General features: G+C 37.6%; 1 protein-coding gene across 3 annotated transcripts in view; it reads left to right on the forward strand.

Annotated features, from left to right (window-relative positions):
* The window catches only part of LOC113058683 (T-lymphoma invasion and metastasis-inducing protein 1-like), a 68,620-nt gene that overhangs the window by 23,875 nt on the left and 29,163 nt on the right, over positions 1 to 15,582 (forward strand). For all 3 annotated transcript variants that reach the window (XM_026226823.1, XM_026226824.1, XM_026226822.1), the window contains 7 exons: positions 6,403 to 6,469; positions 7,265 to 8,132; positions 11,039 to 11,248; positions 11,406 to 11,679; positions 12,273 to 12,445; positions 13,290 to 13,514; positions 15,230 to 15,415. In XM_026226823.1, coding sequence (XP_026082608.1) covers positions 7,275 to 8,132; positions 11,039 to 11,248; positions 11,406 to 11,679; positions 12,273 to 12,445; positions 13,290 to 13,514; positions 15,230 to 15,415 — 1,926 coding nt within the window. In that variant the 5' untranslated portion in view covers positions 6,403 to 6,469; positions 7,265 to 7,274. The remainder of the gene's footprint in view (positions 1 to 6,402; positions 6,470 to 7,264; positions 8,133 to 11,038; positions 11,249 to 11,405; positions 11,680 to 12,272; positions 12,446 to 13,289; positions 13,515 to 15,229; positions 15,416 to 15,582) is intronic.

A 15,582-nucleotide genomic window follows, 5' to 3' on the forward strand; every position in this document is an offset into this window, starting at 1 on the left:
TCAGGTGCGACTTATTTATCAAAATTAATTTGATATGATCCAAGAGAAATGAACTAAGAGACATGAACCAAAAGAAAACATTACCATCTCCAGCCACGAGAGGGTGCTACCACTGAAGACATAGAGCGCCCTCTCACGGCTGGAGACGGTAATGTTTTCTCTTGGTTCTTAGTTCTAAATAAATGCGACTTGTAGTCCAGTGTGACTTATATATGTTTTTTTTCCTCATCATGACGTATTTTTGGACTGATGCGACTTACTCAGGTGCGACTTATAGTGCGGAAAAATACGGTAACTTATATAAGGGTTAACGGCAAACTTGCATTTCTTCAAAGCTGTCCTAAATGATCATGAACACATTTGAGTGAAGGTGCATGGTTACATGCACCGACTTGAAAATTGTTTGGCCATTGCCTTCTAATTAAAAGCAGTGTGGCTGTATTGTGTTTTGACTTTTATTTTACTGGTTACCTCACACAAGCCGGTCAAAGATAGCCATGCATTGTGTTGGTAACTTTAACATGAGCAAACAGCATTACAGTTTCATAAAATATAAACCTTTTGAACTGGCCTCAGGCTCATTACTGGTCTTCTCATTTATATGCCACCAAACAAGGTTAAAGAGAGCAGCAAACTCAAACCAAAGCACACTTAATTAAATTCAAAGCGTGTTTGTTTGATCAGTTTCTATGTGTTATTGAGATGAACGTCGGTGAGAATATCCTCTCAGTGAATAAAGGCCTGCTTTAGCTGATATGATCCCTGGCAGTGACAGAGTTGTTTATCAAATCCAGCGGTGACGTCAGGCAAATAACCGACAGCCGTAAACATCCTGTCATCCCAAATCCCCATTCATGGAGGTGTGCAAACAAACACACCCAGGGGCTCCATCACGCGATCCCCCATCCAGAAACAAAAAATGTGAAAGGTGCATTTTGCAGTCCTTTGTTATTAAGAGTCCCCTGAACGCACATACCATGACCTGTCGAGACATGAGAAGAGCGGTCTGAGAGCTGCCCACCACAGGCTAAAAAAGTCAAGACGATCAGCTTCAGGGATGTGAAGGAGTTAAACAGCACTTTTTGCCCCAAAGCTCAACCTGACGTGCGTTTCTCAGTGTGGGAGCTTGGGAATGATCAGAAGCTGCTGGAAACAAAACCCAAAATTCATCAGCAGCTGCAGGGTGGAAAAGAAGGAACATTTCCTGACAAGAAAACCAGCGAGGGCCCATTTGTGATGTTTATGCTTGGTAATTAATTCACAGCACTTTATCAATGTACTACGATGACTAGCATTTTGTATTATACAAGACAGCAACTAAATTTAAAATGGATTAACAGCAAGAAATTAAACTAAATGGATCACCTCCGGAGATGATCTTGCATGTCTGACTATTCTGGTGGACCTAGTTAAAAGGATAATCTACCTTTATATATATATATATGTATTGAAGAATGTTGGTAACCAAATATTTCCATTTCCATAATATAGAATGGCTTTGCGGTATTTAGTCTATTAACGTTCTTAGCTCTGTTCCATTTTAGTGCGTTCAGGAATTCTTGTGCACTATAGAAAATGTTGGCGCATACGAGTTATCAAATTCAGGTTACTCATGTTTTATCGCTACATCTGGCCTAAAATCTAGCGCTGTCACCTTGTGTTGATATTGTGAAACTGCATTTGTAAATTATGCTTGGTGGGCCACATATATTTTAATAGTGCTGTGGTCCGTTTGATATTCCACCACAGAACATATTTGGACTTTGGACACCCGTGATACAACTGAAGTCAAAGGAAACCCAAATTTTCATACTTCTGTGGATCATAAAAGAAGACATTTTGAAGAATGTTAGTAACCGAATACTTTTGATTCCCAATGACTTCTGTTGAATTTTTGTCCATACAATGGAAGTTAATTGGAGCCCAAACTGTTTGGTTGCCAACATTCTTCAAAACATTCCACAGAAGAAAGTTAGGTTTCCCAGTGACTTCCATTACATAGAGAGAAATAAAATGGATGCGCAAATCCGACCTCCATAGGTCATCCGCCCAGAACTGCTTTCGTGTACAACAGTGATCATGTTTTGAATATGTATATTTTTCTTACAAAAACGCATCGATTCGCTATAGAAGGCCTTTGTTCACCCCCTGGAGCTGTGTGAGACACTTTGTTTTTATATATGGACGCTTTTTATTTAACTTCTTTTGGACTGATGCATGCAACACCCCTTTGAGTGGCATTAAACAGCTTGAAAGATCAAAGACAATTGTAATATAACTCTGACTGTATTCGTTCGACAGAAGAAAGGAATACACACCCGGGATGACTCGAGGGTGAGTTATTTATGGTTTAACTTTTATTTTTGGGTGAACTAACCCTTAAAGTACCAAGAAAGGCATGATGTATTTGTGACATGCTCCAAGGGTGATCGACTGTGTGAAATTGGAGATGGTAATACCCACAATGCATCTGGAAAACAGAAAGAGCAATATGAGTGTACATTCAAATGGACATTCACAGTTTCAGCTCTGCCAATTATATTTCTATCACACTGGGCAAGCAAGTTTCTCTGTCATCAGCTTCTGAAGTTATTTCCAAATTTCCCATGACTATTTTGAATCACAATCAAAAAACTAAATCTTTGGGAATTTTTATAATTTTCTATCGTTCTTAATCAGGATTACCCATCATGTTTCCATTGCAGTGCTGTTTTGGTGTCTGTTTTCCTCATTTAGAAACTGTAGAAACATGTAATTGAGAAACACTGTGAGGGGCATTCAGCACTAATGAAAACAGCACAAATTTACCATCTGTCTGAAAGAGACACCCAACGCAACATAAAACACATAGCAAGTGTTATGAGGTTCAGAAATATTAGAACATCTTATGATTTTAAAGTATGTGCCTATGGCAGAACTGTGCAGGGAGGTCACTGTGGTGTGATGAATGATTGACAGGTCTTTCAGTGGATGCGCTCGAGTGACAGATCGACTCAAAATCTCAACACAGAAAACCTGAGAGACCACCAAATCAGCTCTATCTATTCTTGCAATTATTGCTGCATTTGTGCTCAGAACGAACAAAAAATATAGAAAGGATTCAACGAACTGCAATGATTTTTTTCTTTAATAGTTAAAATATTAATAAATGCTTTAATCAGGGCTCGACATAAACGTTTCAAAAAGCATAAACTAATATATATATATATATATATATATATATATATATATATATATATATATATATATATATATATATATATATATAATTTTATTTTATTTTATTTTATTAAATTGGAAATCCCTTAACTGGCTGCTTCTCTTCCACGTTAAAGGGATATTTATGTTATTATTTATTTTTATTTACACTAATTATAATTTTGTGCAAATATTTGCCTGTCAGTTGAGTTTGTGTTAAAACCTTTTGCAGTGTTTACATGTTGTTTAAACCTACATAAAGTTTATTAAAATATATGTTTAATTTCATGAAGTACGATTTGATTTCAAAATGCACCTTCATTTTTTTGCATTTTTGTGTTTTTCAGTTGAATAAAAGACAAATTTTCCCTATATATTTCATCATTGAGGATTTCCTAAAAAGCCGTTTCGTCTTGTGGGATAAGTGTCTCGTCACACCCCTAGTGCAGGCATGTCCCAACACCTCCTCAGGGACATCTGCTTATGATCCCTTGCCCCGGGCTTGAAAAGGTGGAAGGTCTGAATGGAAGGAGGACAGCAGGTGGGGAGACCCCACCCGAGCCTGAAAGAACGAACTTCAGAAGCACAAAACTACTCTTTGCTCACATGCAAACAAGTTTTTTCTTGAGGAAATGCTAATCTAGTTCACTTTAACTTTCAGTAATTGACACAAAGCTAAAATTTTATTTATATTTATATATATATATTAAATGCAAAATGTAAACTTAAAAAACCTAAGAAAAAAAATGCTGCTTTGGCAAATAATTAAAATGAGTTTAAGGTGAAGTACTAAAATCACGAACTAAAACTAAAATAAAGAAATAAATTAACCCCTGAGCATTCCCGTAAAATGTTCCTAAAACGGCTAAAAAAGTCAGCATCCCCAAAGTAAATTGCAGGCTGTTCTTGAGCCATTTGGAGCATATGCATGTTTCTGGACTCTTTTAAAAGGTGACACTTCCTAAACAGAACAAACCTCAGAATCACTGTAAGTCTTACTGGTGTTGAGTAATAGAAAAAAAACATCCGCCTACATTTGTTTTGAAAACTATAGCTGGGAGTTATATAGCTGGAAAACTATTGTTCTATCTAGTCTTATTGTAGTATTTCTTATGCATGAGTCTTATGAGTCTTTCTTTTTTAACATCAAGCCAAGTAGATTCACGATGGTGGAATATCTTTTTGTAACCTTTTCACATTTGGTTATAAATACATGGGTCAGATGATGTGTGTCTGCTCTTTAAAACACAATCTGAAGCCTGTGAACACATCGAGCTGATGTTCTGAACTCGCATGTTTTTTTTTTACCCATGAGCACTTGCTCTTAGCTGCTGTAGTGTGAGAACTTTGATCGAGCACTTGGGGCTGTTGCTGGCCCTGTGCTGGAGTGCTTTCTATTTTGGTGTTATCCTGATGGTTTACGCTAGCGTGTGTAGACCCCGCTCCGTCAGTGAAGAGCTGGCCTGGTTTCCACAGAGACACAGGAGAATTTCTGTGTGTTTGCGTTTCCTGGAGTTATGCGCCGTTGTGCAGCGGGGTGGAATTATTCAGACACGTTTAATGTCTCGCCACACAAAAGGTCAGTGTGCAAACAAGACATAGGGACTGTGAGAATGGTAAATAGGTGTCTAGTTTTATGGATCCATTGATATTATTACTGGAAAACAGTATGAAACTTTCTGTTTGCAGTGTTCAGTTATTTAATAAGGGCTGGCTAGGAGTGAGAGAAATGAGAAACATGAGACACACATGCAAATCAAATACTTGTTATCCTGTTTTGTTTCTGCTTTGCTCAGACGTCTCCCTTCATGTGCTCTGTATCCCGGTCCTGATGCTTCGCTGCTGTTTGCGGTTGAGTTAGCAGCTCCGCTACACTCCGACCCCAGATCTGCTCCAGTGCATCAGTCAAGACAGACAGAGAGATCCCGCTCTGAATAGGAGAGAATCTAACACAGCTCCAGGCTGATCCTGATGCACACGCTCATGTTGATCCAATTCTGAATGACTTTCTTTCTTCTATGCATTACAGAATAAGATGTTTTGAATAAACCAAAAACTTCCTAATCCTCAGACCATCCAAGCAGGGTTTCTTTCTTCTTCAGAACAGATTTGGAGAAATGTAGCGTTGCATCACTTGCTCACCAGTGGATCCTCTGCAGTGAATGGGTGCCGTCAGATTGAGAGTCCAAACAGCTGTTAAAAACATCACAATAATCCACAGCACTCCAGTCCATCAATTAATGTCTTGAGAAACAAAATGCTGCGTGTTTGTAAGAAACAAATCCATCAAGATGTTTTAACTTTAACCTGTTATTTCTGAAACTTTGAACTTCCAAAAGTTTATAATCCATAATATAACTCTTTTTTTTAATTGAAAGAGTCCCCTGTTAGCCGCTAACATTACAATTTGCTAAAAATTGGACTGTTTTCACTTGTAAACAGTGTTTGATCTGTGCAGATTTCTCTCCTGATTCAGATGAGACCGCTTTTTCACTAGAGAAGGCAATATTATGGATCGAGGACTGGCTATTTTAACCAAATGCAATGATTTAAAGTTATAAATGCCTTAAAAATGGATTTGCTTTGTACAAACACAGCTCTTCACTTCTCCAGATGAGAACTGATGGACTGGAGAAGTGTGGATTACCTATGGATTATTGTGATGTTTTTATCAGCTGTTTGGACTCTCATTCTGACGGCACCCATTCACTGCAGAGGACCACTGGTGATGGACCACTGGTGTTTGTTTTGGGTCATTGAATCATTTTGCTAGTGCGTATGCTATTCATTAGTAAACTCTACAGTGTGTGCTAACCGACCTCTCTCTCATACCGTATGAAAAATGGCTCTTTTGGATTTCATTGTGTATATATTTCCATTCATGCACGCGTTTATTGGAAGCAGCAGTAACCGCGGGTTGATATATCTGCGACCACACATGCACAGCTTCTCATGTGGCGCTTCTGAGTGAAGTCCGTCTTCTTGCATTTGTTGAAGCTGTCCAGAGCGCCAGAACATGTGTGGTCTCCAACCACGGCAGCAAATCTCTTCGATCCCTCTTTCAGTTCGAATTCTGTCGTATTTCTCTGTGGTTAGTCTAATTTTATCCTGCAACAGCTCGTCCGATCGTACTGCCTCTAAAACTGCTGTGTGTGGATTCTTCTGAATAGTCATTTATAACTCTCTTGGCTTCTCTTTCTTCAGGTTTTGGAAGCTGATCTGTATGCAGAGGGAAATCTACCATGACTGTGATGTCATTGACACACCGCAGGTAATTTGCTGTACCTGTCAGACTCGAATCTTGGTGTTAGGCCAATGCATATGTGAAAAAAAACAAGAATACAAAATTGTATTAAATGTTATTTTATTTTTGAAAATGTGTTGTAATAAACTGAGGCTTGCTTACTGGAGTTGACTTAAATACTACTAGAGTTCACTTAAATAAATATTTATATAAACAAAATATTTAGCATAAATGATTTTAAAATGTATTGTTATTTTTAAATCTATAAATATTTTTATATATTTTTATTTATATATATATATATATATATATATATATATATATATATATATATATATAATTAATATATTTAAACAGTTAGTTTATGCATAAATGCTTTTTTATATCGACTTTTCAGCAGCATAAATGCAGTCAACAACTGACATTAATAATAGATTTAATAATAACATATTTAAGTTTTAATTATTTAATTCAAATGCTCATTTATTCATAAGCACTGTTTTATAAAATAATACTTACAAACCTTATAATATTTATTTTTAACTTACACTTACACGAAATGCACTAAAATAATTCAGCGAGTATGTAAGGGCCATTCTTCTTTAATCAGATTCTACTGTACAATATATATTTAACTTTCATTGAGTATTTTAGAATTTTGGTTTTTAATTATTCTTTTTGTTAACTGTATGACTTAAGTGCTAGTGACATGGTGGACATGGAGAATAAATAAATATGTAAATGATAAGGCAGTGGAAAACACTTTATGGGGTCAGTTATATTTAGTTGCATGACCTCTGTGTGTGTATCTGTCTGCTGCAGATTCTGAACCATGGGTAACACAGAAAGTCATAGCGGCAGCCATGGTTATTATGGAGATGGCCAGCGACATATCTCCCGTAAGCACATGTCCCGCTCGCTGCGCCTGTCCAGCAAGCAGACGTACTGTTCCCGCCGAACGCCGTCTGGAAAACCAGAGCATCGCAACTCTGAGACCAGCACGCGCTCCAGCAGCACTCCCAGCATCCCTCAGTCGCTGGCCGACCACGGCCTGGAGCCCTTCAATGACTCGGACGTGCTGCCCGACTTCAGCAGCCCCATATGGGTGGACCGCGTGGCCATGAACCTCAGACCCATGTCCTTCCACAACCATCCGGCCCAGTCGCCCACCGCCACCGCCAAACAAGCCACGCAGGACGAGACCGAGCCGCTGGAGGACACAACACTCGTCCAGTGCACTCGGGACTCCCAAGAGGCGTCCAGCTTTAAAAAGAAGCGCTCTAAGTCTGCGGACATGTGTAGGGAGGATTCGCTAGAGGTGTCCTTATCTGACCTGAGCCAGGAGCACCTGACCAGCACGGAGGAGATCGGAGACACGCCGGACGACTGTGAAAACAGTTTACAGTCGTCCGCTCAGGAGCTGCTGGAGTCACACCGTGCCAGTTCTTTAGACGAGCTCTACGGACCCAAGAGCCCCGCCTGCAGGCCCACGCACGGACGCTACGCCAAATGGCACAAGGGCGGCGCCACAAGCAGAGAAGGTGACGAGGATAAGATGATCTCGCCCTGTGAAGACGACGGAGCCGCATACGGCGCGTATACTCTGCCCTGCCGCCGGTCTCACTGTCTGTCAGAGGGACCGACCAATCAGCAAGGAGCTATGCAAGGGAGGCGGGCACAAACCATACAGGTGAGTTTTGATTGGGTAGCCCCGCCCACAGTGAAATCTTATTGGTCACTACTCCAGTATTAAAAGCCAAATAAATGCTGATTATATTTTGCAACATTTATAAATAGCATTATATTGTTTTATTTATTTTTTATGTATATTTAATCTAAAAAGTATTAAATAGAAATGCTATTATATTTTTTATAACTAGTTTTTATATTTACTCTATAAAATATACATATCATATTTTTTATATATATAAATATGATCATATTTGCCCAAGAGTGCTAAATGTAATCATTCTATCAATGGTCAAGTTTGAAGAGACTCGTGCTGTTTCAGATCAGCTTCTCATTGAAAGTGAGTGGCTTTGTCTGAATGATTGGAGTCACTGCGTGGCAGTGTGTAGGTGTGCAGTAATAATCTGAGTGTAATGTTGTGTTAGTGTAGGTTTACACCGGGGAATTTAAGTCTTGCAGTGAACGTTGACTGCGGTTAATCTCCCAGAATCCTCTGAATCTCCTCATGTAGAGAGACTGTACATATGAATGACTCATTTGTGTGCGTGTTCACACAGACTCCACTGTTGTTCCCATTGGACAGCATTATAAATACACTAGAAGCTCAATTGTTGGTGTAAACTAACGAAAATATAATGTTAATATATTTTTTATTGGTAAAATATAAAAATGTCAACACTTGAATGCTTAAAAATAATAGTATTTATATTTAAATATATATACAAATCAAATAATAATGAAAATATAATTACATTTATATATTATTATATTATTTTCTTAGATAAAATATAAAACAAAAAGATAAAAATGGCATTTATTTTGGTATTTATATGGCATTCATTTTTTATAGGTAAAATATAAAAATGTCAACACTTAAATGCTTAAAAATAATAGTATTTATATTTAATATTTTTCTTATAGATTAAATAAAATATAAAAATATAATATTATTTGTATTTTTGTTGATAAATATATATATATACATATATATATATATATATATATATATATATATATATATATATATAAATTCAGATTTTAAAGATAAATAATATAATTTGTTTATATAATATTTTTTATTGATAAAATATATATACAAATCAAATAATAATGAAAATATAATTACATTTATATATTATATTATTTTCTTAATAGATAAAATATATAACAAAAAGATTGCATTTATTTTGGTATTTATATGGCATTCATATTATATATTTTGTAGATAGAATAAAAAGACATATATTAAAAAAAATCTAAAATATAATTGTATTTATTATATTTTAATAGCATTATGCGACCATGGAAAGTTGAACATGCACCAAGGTATTATATTTTAAGGACACTTTTAAGTACTTTGTTAAAATCATGATATATTGAAGTACATAGCATTGACATCACTATACCATAGGACCACCACAGTGATTCTCTGTGATAGTGCATTATGGGCCTGTCACGCTGTCCATATGTTGTTGGCTGTTTTTTCTGGATGATCCAGATCCTGGAGTCAGACTTGTGTGAGAACAGCTCGCTTCTTTTGTCATGCTAATGAGCTGTAACTGACAGGAACGCGATTGAGAGAGAGCGAACGAGGAGCAAAAATAGAGCGAGTGAGCTCTAGATATGTTTCACTATATTTATTTCTTAGATACATGTGTGCAAGAGAGTGTTTTGAGTTGCATGTAGGTATTTTCTCCAGCTAGAAAGAAAAAGAGATTCACTGTGTGACACTGCCGTCGGTGAAGATGAATGGCATGCCGGGCCGCACAGTCCAGTCATGTGACTCTCAAAAGATGGTGGGTTTGGTGGGTAATATCCCATCATTCCCCAGCAGCAGTACAGAGTGGTATTGTACAGTCAGGTTTACTGCGTGCGCTATAACTTGACACAGAGTTCAGACAGCGCTGTGCTCTCGCAGGCAGACCTGTGTCAACATTGGTCAAATGTTCACTTCACAAGCGCTTGTCATCTGCTTCTGAAGACATGATGCGCTCCGGCCAACAGGTAGGAGGACTGAAGATGTGTTTGAGAAGAGACGCGTTTATAAGGGTTTATCTTTTGAGTCTGTCACGTTTAGTTGCTGAGAAAAAACATCCAGGAACTAGGATTATTTGTGTTGCTTAGTTTTAGGTAAAGTAAGTCATGTTAAAACCAAAAACCAATGTCCTAGGCTAAGCAATTAGAGAAAAAAAAAAGTTTGGGAGTAAATTGAGTTACATGTCTTTTCATACAATCTGGTTTTCACAGAAGTCATTACAGGTTCTTTTTTTTTTTTTTTCACTGATTTTACTCCAAAATTACTACACATATTCCATCTGGGCCTATATCTGATAATTTTACAGTATGTGCATTTATTTGTTGTCATTTAATACTTTATATATATATATATATATATATAGAGAGAGAGAGAGAGAGAGAGAGAGAGTTTCCACGGCCCTGAAAAACCTGGAAACTTAAGGAAATTTCAAAAGTGGGATTAAAAGGCCTGAAAAAAAGAATTTATGTTTTTTTTTTTTTTTTTAATACAAATAAATAATATATATATACTTTTTTAAAGTAAAAATTACCTTTTCATTCATTTTAATATATATATATATATATATATATATATATATATATATATATATATATATATATATATTTACAAAAACATATACAAATAAAAATATATGTAACAGAAAAAATATATGTCTATTTTTTATGCTCAGTTGTTCAGTTCACTTGCACAGTTTCTTTTGGCTAGAAAGTACTCTAATTTAATCTTAATTTATACCTATAAGACTGTGTAAATTAAAGCATTATCCCATCCATTGATCATATATAGATCAGTGATCCCATCATCTCAAATAAGCATAGTAAATGAATCAATATAAATATCATTTTTGAATGTATTTGTTTTGTATTAAGGATGTCACGGCGGGAGATGGCAGTGATTATGAGGACAGCGGTATCGATGGGCTGACGGGGGACAGTGAGGCGTCTCAGCACCACGCTCGACGCTATAAGACCATGTCTGCGTCTTTCTCCGCTTACTCCACGTCAGCAGGGGGCGCCTTCGCCGGGAGCGACAGTGGGAGCAGCAGCGGGGCCGGAGCGGGACCCTCAGATGGCACACAGGTGGGCAGTGGGATTTATTTATTACTGCTGGTTGCTGTTTCATAATATGTTTCAGTAGAGATGCAACATCAGTGCATGAATGTGTCAACATTAATGGGTAAGCGTTCCATCAAATGAGTAATGTAAACATATCCTGGACCTGTGTGTGTCCGAGCAGGGCGTCTATGAGAACTTCCGTCAGGAGCTGGAGCAGAGCGTGAGTCCGCTGGAGGTCCCCGAGGAGAGAAGCTCAGCGTTCAGCGACGAACAGAGCAGCGTGACCCTGAGCTCGGCTTATCACACCGACCCTCTGCTGAACGTGGCCGCCGTGCAGGGAACCGTGCGCAAAGCCGGACGCCTCGCCGTCAAAAACTTCCTGGTGCATAAAAAGAACAAGAAGGTGGAGCTCGCCCCTCGCCGCAAGTGGAAGAGCTACTGGGTGTCCCTCAAAGGTGTGTGTGAGCGGTTACCTGCCACCATAAACAGGTTTTACAACATCCTCTGAAAAGGTTTGTAAGAGAAGAGGAGGCTATAATATCAACGCCCATCATTCACCATATTACCTCTGACACGCTTGTTTGTTAAATATCCCGACAAATTTGATGTTTTCAGCTTCTAAGTGACTAAACACATCTCCCTTATTTATTTTATCTTACCCATTTCTCTACAAAAAAAATGATTTACTGACAATTTAATGTGTTTTTGCTGAATAAAATGTATTTCTTTCACAAATAGTCTTACTTGCCCTAAACCATAGTGTATATACTATATATAAGTTCCTCATAACTGAATACAGACAGTGTAAGACATGTTAGAAAGCTCTGTATCGAAAAGCTGCAAAAACAATCCATTAAAGTGTCTGCACTATATTGGGTTCTGTTTAAGAAAGCAGCGCTGCATTTCTTACTTTGGCCACTGGAGAGCAGAGTTCAATCAATAAAGCTGTATAACTCCAATCTATTGGATATCCTTCTCCTGTTCCCCTTAATTGAACTCACGTGATTAACTTTGAATTTCTGAGTCTTGTCCTAATTTGTCCTCCCAGGGTGCACTCTGTTTTTCTATGAGACTGATGGCCGGTCAGGCATCGATCACAACAGTGTCCCTAAACATGCCGTGTGGGCCGAGAACAGCATCGTGCAGGCCGTCCCAGAACACCCCAAAAAAGATTTTGTCTTCTGCCTGAGTAACTCGCTCGGAGACTCTTTTCTTTTTCAGGTACAGTAACTGAACATCCAGTGCAAAACCTTCTTCATATACTGATCCTGAACAGATAACGTAACAGACTGAGTTTCATACACTATATAAAGTCTTACTTACTGATATGTTCACAGTAGTAGCACACTTAGTGCACACTGCATCATGTAAAGTGGTTATTGCATACTATGTTTTCCTAGTCTAGTTGTCTAATAAACCTGGCATTGTATATTATGATTATTGGTGGATCTTTGACAAATTGCTTTTGTTTTTGTTTTGCTTCTAAAAAAAGTGACTGCTGAATGCATAAATGTAATGCATTTTTACAGTATGCATGATGTGCTACTTCATTTTAATTTATTTATTAACAATAAATATGTTTAATTTGCAATTTGAATCCAAATTAGCTAACTTTAAGCAGAACTGATCAAAACTCACAGCTATAGTAGATAACTGTCACTGTTTGGGATTTACAAGTTTCCTAAAATGTCTGTGTTTTGGCTTTGTTTTGCTGTTGATGTGCTCTCTACAGTCCTCATGCATTACATGTACGTGCATTTGCATTGCTTTGAACGATTTCTGTAGATCCCGTCTTCTCACACGCCATGATTGGTCAGTTATGTACAATGCCTGCACGCTATTGGTCAAGCTGGTTTTCAGTCATTACCATCAGCAAGCATAAAAAAATGCAATTTGAGTGCATTGCATTGTGGGATGCCATAGTATACCAACTGAAATACCACGTATTTCATGCATATAGGGAATTTTCTCACCATGCAAGATATACATACTACATACTGCCTGAAAAAGTAGAGTAGTGTGTTAATATGCTGTTTAACCTTTGACCCTTGACCACTTTCTGCAGACGTGCAGCCAGACTGAGCTTGAGAACTGGATCACGGCCATCCACTCGGCCTGCGCCGCGGCCGTCGCTCGTCAACACCACCGTGAAGATACGGTGCGTCTGCTGCGGGCCGAGATCCGAAAGCTGGAGCAGAAGATCGACATGGATGAGAAGATGAAGAAGATGGGAGACATGCAGCTCTCCGCTGTCACCGACGCCAAGAAGAGGAAGACCATTCTGGAGCAGGCTAGTGATTGGTTATTTACCATGTCTGGGTCTGAGTTACCCACAATCCTACATGTTTAGGGTCAGATCATCTAAAAACTGAAGCCAGTCAGAACATATTTGATGTTGAGGTGTGCTTTTTTCCTCAATAAAAAAAGTTATAAAATAATGATAAAATAAAATATAAACATGTAGTATAAAAGTGTTTTTTAAAATCTGTTTAAAATTGCAATTAAACAAAATTGTCAACAAAAATCATAGTTGACTGTAAATAGAGCTTTAGTACCTGAAAATGTTTGCAATGTACTCTTCCATTAAAATAATCATGGTCAGTAAGATTTTTTAATTTTTTGAAGAAAGTCTCTTCTGCTCACCAAGGCTTCATTTATTCATTTAAGACATTTTTTTTTTGATAAAAAAAATGCATTAAAAACAGTAACACTGTGAAATATAATTAAGATTTAAAATAGGGGTTTTCTATTTAAATATATTTTAAAATATAATTTATTCCTGTGATGCAAAATTATTTTCATTATTACAGGCTTCAGCTTTAATATCATTCTTTAACATTTCTCATCATGTTGTGCTGCTTCATATTTTTTCGTGGAAACATTCTTTATTTTATTTTATTTTTTATGAATAGAAATGACATTTATTTGAAATAGACATTTGAAAAGTAAATCTTTGAAATATATTTTGTTTATTCTGTATATCTCAATTAATAAACAATAATATGGAATAGGGTTTTGGACCAATGAGATTTGTGGGCGGGACTAACTAGCACAGCATGATGAAAACAGAAACTAGTGACAGAAGAAATGTTTTAAAGGGATAGTTCCCCCCAAAATGTTGGTAACCCATCAGTTGGTGGTAGCCATTGACCTCAACAGTATGAAAAAAATACTATGGAAGTCAATGGCTACCGGAAACTATTTGGTTACAAACATTCTTTAAAATATCTTATTATGTCTTAAACAGAAGAAAGAAACTCACAGAGGTTTGGAACAACTTGAGGGATGAGTAAATGATAACAGAAGTTACATTTTTGGATGAATTGTACCTTTAATGTTCAAAATTATTGTTGCTTGCCTCAAAAAGAGTCTGTCAGTGCTGTTTTGTTTCCCATAATTATTATATCAATATCGTAAAGCATTACGTTACTATCTTCCTCCGTATCCGCCGTATCACTGCAGATTTCCATCACTGTAATTCTGATGCTGTCACAATGTTGACAGAACATAGATTCACTCCACACACTCGTTCCGCTCAATGGATGTTTACGTAAGACACAGAGCTCAGAATGAGGAGGGTAAGCGGTGTGTTTGTGTGGGTAGTTGATTTTGGCAGCGTCGGGTTACACATTGTGGCCTGGTGAATGGCAGCAGGGTTGAGTTCCTCTGGAGTCCCAGACCTCGCTGCCAGTGGAATGTGTGGCGCCGTTGTTTGCTACTTTGTGTGTTGTCTGGACCGCTGCCCCCTCCGCCGCGACATCCAAAAAAAAAGTGTCTGGGAGGAGACGGCGTGGTGTATAAACACACTCCACTGCCCTCCAAACACCATTTTATTTGCTCAAACCAGACTAAACAAGGCAGGGAAGCTTCTAGATATCTAGAGATGGTCCTTTAATTCTTAATATAATGTAATGACCTTGTTTTTCGAGAGATTGATCTTTTTGACAAATATTAAATGCTGCTAGTCTGTTATCTAACCGATAACTTTCTCTCTTTTCCTCACAGATTTTCCTGTGGGAGCAGAATTTAGAGCAGTTCCACATGGATCTCTTCCGTTTCCGCTGTTACCTGTCCAGCCTGCAGGGGGGCGAGCTTCCCAACCCCAAACGCCTGCTGGCCTTCGCCTCCCGTCCCACCAAACTGGCCATGGGCCGACTGGGCATTTTTTCAGTCTCTTCCTTCCATGCACTGGTAATTATCCATCAGTTTTCCATCATTTATTCAGTCAGTTTACTCCTATATATAGATATAGATATTTCTGTGTGGATAAATAGGTAGATATCATTAAAGATTTTTCTAGATATACAAAATTATTTTATATGTATTATGTTATTATGCGTTAAGATATATTTTGCATA

Source organism: Carassius auratus, chromosome 40 (genome assembly GCF_003368295.1).
Source record: "Carassius auratus strain Wakin chromosome 40, ASM336829v1, whole genome shotgun sequence".
Lineage (NCBI taxonomy): Eukaryota > Metazoa > Chordata > Actinopteri > Cypriniformes > Cyprinidae > Carassius > Carassius auratus.